General features: G+C 41.1%; 1 protein-coding gene across 1 annotated transcript in view; it reads right to left on the bottom strand.

Annotated features, from left to right (window-relative positions):
• Positions 1-4,712: 4,712 nt before the first annotated feature.
• Positions 4,713-8,999, bottom strand: part of LOC133017910 (contactin-associated protein-like 4) — a 52,112-nt gene continuing 47,825 nt past the window's right edge. The window contains exons 21-23 of the mRNA XM_061084160.1: positions 8,277-8,495; positions 7,001-7,069; positions 4,713-4,909 (exon numbers count right to left, since the gene is read on the bottom strand). Coding sequence (XP_060940143.1) covers positions 4,713-4,909; positions 7,001-7,069; positions 8,277-8,495 — 485 coding nt within the window. The remainder of the gene's footprint in view (positions 4,910-7,000; positions 7,070-8,276; positions 8,496-8,999) is intronic.

The raw sequence follows: 8,999 nt of genomic DNA, 5'->3' as shown, positions 1-8,999 counted from the left end.
TTGACCAACTTGATAAAATATATTCTCTGTTGCCTCAGAAATCTTTCTCACCGTGTGTTTTCAGACATCAGGTGAAGTGTTGAGGTGTAAAATAATTCACTGGGAACAACAGGTTGAGATTGGAATCCAAACTCCCATCAGACATTTGTGTGAAGCATCTGAACAGAAACAGATGGAACCTGTTTTGTTGAACTTCACGATGAGGATAAATCATCACTTTTACCCATTCAGTGGAATATATTAAGTATTAAACTTTTGGATGATATACAAATGGCGATCAAGGTCACAAGTTGTCAGTTATCCGCCCAAATAATAAGTTTGGGGGGTTTACAAAATAATCCAAATGCTATTATTAAGATCTCAAATCTATCCTGTCTGATGTTTACGATAATCCGCTCCGACAGAAACCTGCAACAGCGAGAGAGTGAGAGCGGGAAGTGTCACCACCCGGATGTTGCGTACTTTCACAAATTGTTTTCAAAATGATCGAATTTTCTCTCCAAAAATTCGTTGTTTTCTGAATTTGAATTGCCCTCGTTGAATTTGACCCCCTAGCGCTGTTCTCACAGTTTCGCCATAGCTTCCAATTAAAAACCTCAGAGACCAAACTTTTAAGTATTAAACTTTTAGTGGAAGTGAGTTTATCTTGCTGCCACACGTTGATCTCACTGCTTTATTAAATATATATAAGATGAACTTTCCACACCTTGAGTGGGAAACTGTATTTCTCGATCCTCTTAAAACCTAAAAACCTTTCCCCAACTTGCCTTCGTGTGTTTACATCTTTTCCTCTGAGATGGATTTGGATTTGATAAGAGAAGTGAAAGGAAATTGCTTTCAGCCAGATTCATCTTATCACTGCACGACATGAAAGGACCAGGTCTCGCTGGAGTTTTCCACCTTTGCCTCGTGGGTCTTCGGAGACGGTGAAGTTGACATGTTCACAATGAGCAGCGGCTCTAAGGGAAGTTGTCAAATGTCACTTTAACCTTTTGGATGGCGTTGATGGATCCAGTCTGATGTGACACTGGAGGTCTGGATGTTTTTTAGAGTCTCTGGTGAGAATGCTTGACCAATACGTCACATTTTAAGCAACAGGCAGTAAAACAGTCTGTTTTGTTGATTTAAAATCTGTTTAAATCACCTATTTACATGTTTTTAAAACAATCCCTTAAAAAATGACATTATTCACGAAGCTGGACTCCTGTCTTGCCTGCTGCAGCATTCAATTATACAACTGTAGAACATTAAACTTTCCTTAGGTCGGTATGAGAGGCCTTTTGTTACTGTTAATGTACCAACAAGGTGATTAAATCAAACTGTCTCTGAAAAAATAGAAAAGCTTTAAATTCACAGAGAACCTTGAGATCATGAGTCTTACTCCGACAGCAGCTGTGGTTAAAAATCATTTACTCTGTTCATTTCTGGTCAAAGACATTAAAGACTGATCATAATCTTTAAATTACTTTGAGAGGAAATAGGCGATACAGCACATTATTCAGCAGAATGGAGTCAGTGCGACTTGTTATTCTGTGTTCATAGAATTCACTGAGTTGTCGTCTTACACCTCCACGTAGATCTTAATCTTTAAATTACCTTCAGTTCTACATCAGTGAGCTTCCACTGAAACCTGTGTGTTAACAGATTATCCAAGAGGAATCAGGATCCTCTGGGTTATTAAAAGTAAATGTCACCCAGCAAAATAAAAATCACACTCAATCTGTGGAAAAAAAAGTTTATTTTCATCAAACAGGTTTTAGTTTGTAACGAAACAACCAGAAAAAGGTTCAAATCTCCCGGTTATAGTTTATTTTTTTTGATGGCGATTCACTCACTGACATCACTGTTATTCACCGACATTAGGAACCATCACATTGTTATAGCTACATTGACAAGAAACCGTGAGAAAACAAAACCTCCAGCAAAATCTTCATTCAGTTAAACAGTGTTTAGATACTTGAACAGGTCAATGATATTAAATACGATTTCTCTTTAATTATGATGGTTCAAATTACTCTTTGGGCTCAATTATTATCAACAGACAACTTTAAAAGTCTTTTTTTTTACTGAATGCTACGTTTTCATCGAGTTAGTTTTCATGATTCTGTTCACTGAGGCGCAAATTTAGCTTCTCTGCCCCAGAGAGGAAACAACAGCAACGTTTTTTCCGACAGCAAAAAACCGTATGACTCAACCTCTGCCTCTATTTCAATCAACTCCCCTCAGGCTACATAATGTCTCACATTTTACTTTTGCAGTTTGGACTCTGAGAGCTGCCCAAACACGGTGACGCTTAAGTTTAATACTGAACCGAGTTAGCATGCTAAATTAGCACAATTTTGTAACTGTGGATCATGTGATACCAATTTCATAATCAACAACTAAAACCAAACTGAAACTGTAGAAGTCCTGGGATCAATCATTTTTTGTTACCACATATTCAAGATATTTCAGACTCACCGTTTTTACCACAAACCTTCTTCACTTCTGTATCAAGAGGTCTGTTTTGTGGGAGATGACTAATCTTATTATTTCTAAAGGTTATAAATATATTGGATATTCTCTCAGCCCCAAACCAACACTTCCTCTGCTACTCGCCTTTCTTCAACCACAACATCACCGCTGGTCTTGTTCTCTGCAGTTTCCCAAAGCCCGGTGAGAATGACCCCATCAACCCCATCATGCTCCGCGACAATACCTGTATAGGAAGCCAACTGCCAAGAGCAACATTTGCAGAAGAAATTCATAATGTGGCTAAAAACCAGTTAAGTGACTCGTCCTCATGTCGACTCCAGCCAGTGACACCAGAGGAGCAGATTCAGAGCCGAGCTGGAGAACTTCAACAACTCTGGTTTTATCTTCTGGTTTTAGATCTTTACATAGAGAATAGCTGTTGACTGTGGTTTCTGTGTAACCATTTGAAAATTGCACTTTAAAGTCCTAGCAACTTTTCTCATTAAAACCCCATCAGTGCTCCGGGGGCCTGGCAGAGAGTCGACGGTGTGTATTTGTTTAACAGCTGCTGTCGATCCTCTTTCTGCTTCTCAGCTTCCCCTCCGTCAGCAGCTCCTCTTTACACACCAGCTGAATTCACACAGTGCTAATATCACGACGTGTGTTTTTCATTCCATGTCTGCCTGACTGACGCCTCCTGGATTATCTCAGCGCCTCATCCTGATCAGCTCGCTGCTTCTCCATCGAGTCACAGTCCACCTGTCAGAAGCAGATTAGCGTTTGAAAACACACGTCTGTGCAGAGAAGGAGGTGACAGACAGGCCCAGTGTTACAGAGCCTTGTGCTGCCGTCACTGTTAAAAGCTTTCGTGTTCAGAGAGAGGGGAAAGGAAGCTTCCAGCAGGGAGGAGAGGGACAAACAAAGAGAAAGAGAAGTAGATATGATGGCTTTTTGTGGTTGGGAAAGAAAGAAAGATAAATCAAAGTGAAAGCACACGTCAGTCCACGTCAGATCACTCAACCTGTCATGGCAGGAGACAGTCCCAGTCACACACGTCTCCGAAATGAATCGAATGGGAATCTAGTTTGACTGGAGCAATGTTGTCTGATTCAATTGAACCATGGGAAGGTAAGACGTAGAACTAGAAAAACAGCTGGAGTCCTTCAAATGGGAATTTACATAAGAAAAGCATCTTTGAAGGGTTTCTGTCAAACCGAGCTTCAGAAATCTGCAGTTCCTTCTGTAACTGGGATAGAACTGGGAAGGGTTGAAAGTGAAAGTGGGATGGAAGGTGACAAGAAGAATCTTGGGAGATCTTAAACATCCCTGGAGTTATGAAGGTAATCATGTAAATGAGTCTGAGAGTTTGTCTCGACCTATAATCAACTCTCCTCAAGAATAACCACATTTCCCGAACACCATAAAACACCTTTTCAACGTTCCAATATGACAAAGTGACGTCAGCCAGAGATCGTTACAAAGAGACGTCCTGGTGTTTATACCATTGACACCAGATGAAATGAGTCCCAGTATGACTGAATGAGGAAGATGGTTCAGTACCTCCAATCAGAGCCGAGTCGGTCCTGATGGCATTGACCAGAGGTTGACCTGAACCCACTGAACCAAGGTCTAGAGAGGGAGGAACAAGAGAGGTGGAAGAAAGGAGTGAGAAGAAAGGTGGAAATGGAAGGAAAGAGATAGAGAGGGGGGGTGCAGAGAAAAGATAAGAGCATCATCATTCAGAGCAGATGGAGAATATAGACTTCAATAAAGGGATAGAACTGGGAAGGGTTGAAAGTGAAAGTGGGATGGAAGGTGACAAGAAGAATCTTGGGAGACCTTAAACATCCCTGGAGTTATGAAGGTAATCATGTAAATGAGAGTTTGTCTCGACCGATAATCAACTCTCCTCACGAATAACCACATTTCCCGAACACCATAAAACACCGTTTCAACGTTTCAATATGACAAAGTGACGTCAGCCAGAGAGCGTTACAAAGACGTGAATTCAGCATTTACATGTCTGAATTATTTACAGATGAAACAAGGACATCGACACCTTTTGTTAAAAAGTCCAACACTGTTGCATCGGTTTTTCACAATGTACAGAAAAGCAACAGAAAGACGACACTGGGTGCAGATTGTTCTGTTTCTGCCTCCACACGCTGCAGAGCCACTTCAGTGAGTGAAGTCTCCCAGCGGCTCTGAGTTCAGTGAGAGGTTCTGAGGCGTCTCCAGTTCACCGGGCTCGTCTCCGGCTAAATGAAATACTCCTTTCGGTTTTCACCGCAGACGTTCTGGGAGTCGCTCTGGCTGTTGAAGGGGAAATCGGGGCTGTCCTCCCGTTTGACTCCCTTCACCTCCTGATTCCGATAGGTCTCTTTCCTGCGGTAGAGGAATCGGCCCGTTACCGCCAGGACGGCCACGACCACGAAGATCACCACCGCTATCACACCTGCAAGGCAGAGCACAGTTAACCCCTTATTGCCTGAATTAAAGGGACTCTCACCTTTGTTGCATTTGAGAATTACAGCACATTCAAATCATCCCGCCTTCCTCCAATGCCCCACCCCCTCGTTCCCATCCGCGGTGTTTTATTTAAGAAACTTTATTTACACAAGCAGACTTACAACCATCCCGGTGTTTTTATTTTTTTGAAGAAACTTTATTTACAAGCAGACTTACAACCTGCTGCCTCCGCGCACGCACGTGAGTTTTTGTTTACCAAAGCAATGGATTCGGATTCAGAAGCACCGGTAAGTTATATACATTTACATTCACATATATATTTTTCAGTTCAATGGTTATTTGCGCCATTTATTTGCTTTATTCTTTTAGTTGTCATACATTTTTTTGTAGAATTCGTCGTATTTCTTGCCTTGATGACGCGGGCCCGAATGCGCCACAAGAAGCAGACGGAAAACCTGCATGTCCATGCAGCAAACAGACAGGTCTGTCAGCCAATAAGGTCCTTCGGTCCGAAGAATTTTATTGGTTGAAGTTTTCACTAAATATTATGAGAGTGAAATAATTGTTTGTTTTTACTCCTGGTGGGTCTGTCTTGCATTTTAGAGTGTCATTACCTTATTAATACTAATCTAACCTTATCCAAAAAAAATGTAAAAATGCAACAAAGGTGAGAGTCCCTTTAATTCCCAATATATAAAAAAAATATTATTTGTGTTTTTGGCTGTCATACAGATGCTTAATTAAGTGGAGATTGTTGATTTCAATATAGCATATACAATAGATATAAAATTTAGGTATGAAGCAAATTAGCGACATTAGGCATAATGGGGCATAACCGTAATTTAACAAATTTTCCAGTCTCTGGTATGTAGATTATTATACTGATGCTGCTTTTGCTTGAAATTGAATAACAACATATGTTTCTGTACAATCATTGCTGTTCCATCATCACAGTATTTCAAATACAGCTTAATATCTCAAAATAACTTTGCTGCACAGTACCAAGGAGCTAGTATGTATTCTCCACTCCGACCACTAGATGGCAGCAGAGTACTTCCAATACCTTCATGTTATGTGTAGTATTTGCACCATCAGGCATTAGTGGGATAAAAAGACCGGAATGGGGTTTGAGGCAAATTCGCGACATTCATCTACAAGGGGTTAAAGATGTAGAAAGGCTGAGATATCAGATCGTTTCTTTTAAGATTTTAAATAAGTATGAATGTTATCTCTCCCTCTACAGTCACTTTATGCCCTTTAATGTTCTCACTATCGTGCTAATCTAACTTTCAAGTACATTCGACACCGGTTCAAATCTTTTCCATCTCTTCAGCTGCTGCTCCATTGAGCACATCTGAGAATTTGATCTCAGGTTCAATTTAATTGGAAAATACCACTGAAATCAATGTAATAGCACATTGTATTTAAAAAAGACCATTTTTTAAGATGACAGAGAAAGAGGTTTAACATCTGCTCAGGTTTAATTAGGTGAGCTGCCCTTTACGAGTCAGTTTTAATGGACACTTTTAAATGACTTTTCTCAGGGTCTCACCTTTTTCTATCTCCATTATAGATTAAACCTTTGGGGTCTTCACTTTAAATCAATCCGTGCTGGCAGAGCAACAAAGTTTTAAACGGAGTCTTGCACCGACACAGTTCCTGTTGCTCAACATCTGTTCAACAACTTTGTTCAACCGGGTGAAGAGTCGGCTTTGTCGCTTTGTTCAAAATGCATCCGACACAAACAAGGAGACGGAGAGAACATGTCTCCTCCAAGGACAAACAATCCCACACGTTCGTCTGGCTCTTTATGAAGAAAAGCATAAATGAAAAATAGTCTGATAATCTGCACTAGACTGAACAAACTCAAAGATCTCAGCGCATGAATATGTCTGGTTTTCTTTTGAATTCAGGGGACGAATATATGATGAGTTAGGTAAATATGGTGTTTTTATAGATGATAATTGTTGCAAAACTCAATATCTGCATGATCAACTTTACAATAAGTTGATAAAATGATTAAAAAGAGACGTCCTGGTGTTTATACCATTGACACCAGAGGAAGATGGTTCAGTACCTCCAATCAGAGCCGAGTCGGTCCTGATGGCATTGACCAGAGGTTGACCTGAACCCACTGAACCAAGGTCTAGAGAGGGAGGAACAAGAGAGGTGGAAGAAAGGAGGGAGAAGAAAGGTGGAAATGGAAGGAAAGAGAAGGGAGGGGATGCAGAGAAAAGAGAAGAGCATCATCATTCAGAGCAGATGGAGAATAAAAGACTTTAATAAAGTATCACAAACAGGAGGTGACGTCTCCTCCTCTCTGAAGCAGATGGACGGAAACAAAGCGACGACTCACTTACTTCTAATCAGCGTCGGCTCGGTAACACAATCAGAAACTGTTAACTTTGTGCCGATGCTCAATTTGTGACGTGTTTCGCGGGCAGCAATAAGCCGAGTGGCGTCTGGACGGGTTGAGCAGCTCGTCAAGAGTGTCAGGGGGACAGGAAGTAAAAGACACTTAGAGAAACACTCGCTTGTCTCCGTCAGCTGCAAAGAACTGTGGCTCCTTAATTAATACTTTCAAATACAGTCATGGTTTTGTATTTTTGAGTGTTTTCTATTTAATTATGACCTCGTGTTTCTTGTACATCCTTGTGTTTATGTTTGTATATGAGCGGTTTCGGTGTTGCATGTTTTGTGTTTTTTCCGGTTTTATTTTGTAGGCTCTGTTCCTAGTGTGTTTTCTTCACTTCCTGTCCCTGTGATGGTCTGCACCAGTCCTCATGTGTTCCACCCGTGTTCAATTGCCCCTGTCGTCCCTGTGCATGTCCTTGTCGGTTCATTGTGTCAATGCTCTGTCTTACTGTCTGTCTTACTTCCTGCTGTAATCTCCTGTGCTCACGTCCCCTGCTTCTTCTCGTCCTCTTGTGAGCTTCCAGTGTTTTCCCCTGTGTGCTTTTTGTTTTTTTCAGTTTTTGGACTTTTTGAGATTCTCCTTTGTTTGTTGTTTTTTCTGTTGGCACATTAAAATTACACTTTTTGTTTGACCTCTGCATCCGGGGTCCACCTGCCTAACCGAACCCATCAAGAGAGTGCATGAAAAGATCAAAAAACAGCCTGTTTGTTGAATGTTTGTGCCAAATTAGAAATAGAAATTATTTTGTCGTGTCCCTTTGATTTATAATTCACAAGAATGACGGACGGACAACCTGCAGATCTGAATAATGCTTCTGACGTAAGCTAACTCAGGTTTTAACTCGACTGTCAGTTTAATGTAGGTTTTAGTCTCATCATGATGTTTTATAGAATCAGTCAATTATCTTCTTCACACTGTACAGTCTTCAAAGTCTTACCTGTGGCGAGTCTGTGTTTGTTCTCCGCTGCGTAGGGATTGGCCGAAGCCGAGGAGCCGCAGCTGGACCGGAGCAGAGGTCCGCTGATGGAGACCGGGCTGGTGTCCGGGTGGAGCAGAGCGGCTTTCAGAGGACTGATGGAGTTAAAGCTGAGCACTGAGAGACAGCCGGAGAAACCCAGAGACGCCAACCTGGACACGTCCGGGTCCAGATCAGAGTCTGAGGAGGAGGAGAGGAGGCAACTGGATTTAAATGGAACACAAACGACATTTTGTAGTTTCATGACATGAGGCAAGAAACTAGATTATCGACTAGTTTCCTTTGTTTTAGTTGAATAAGACATAATTACTTAATTTGTCTTTCCAACAGACGCTGATAAAAAGTAAATAAGAGGTTTTAGAATGAAGCCCATTTCTTTCTGGATCTAATTCACATGATTTTATTGTGGAAGCAGCAAAGGAGGATTGTGGTGTGTCAGTGAATATTGGGTCATTATTCCAGACTGAATAAACGGACAAATAAACTGTTTGTTATGGACTTTTCATTTCATGGTGATCTGTCCAGTGATGGTGTCACTGCCGTCCTGTGACCCATGAGTTATATTTTACAGTTTGTGCAGCAGGTTGTGATACTAACTTTATTTATTTTCTAGAATACAGTGAAACATCGACTGATTCCAGAATACAGTGAATAGTGAACGAGCACCTGTAAAACAAGTCATCC

The sequence above is a fragment of the Limanda limanda genome, chromosome 13 (genome assembly GCF_963576545.1).
Source record: "Limanda limanda chromosome 13, fLimLim1.1, whole genome shotgun sequence".
In the NCBI taxonomy this organism is placed as follows: Eukaryota; Metazoa; Chordata; class Actinopteri; order Pleuronectiformes; family Pleuronectidae; genus Limanda; species Limanda limanda.
This window is presented reverse-complemented; position numbering and strand designations above follow the sequence as displayed.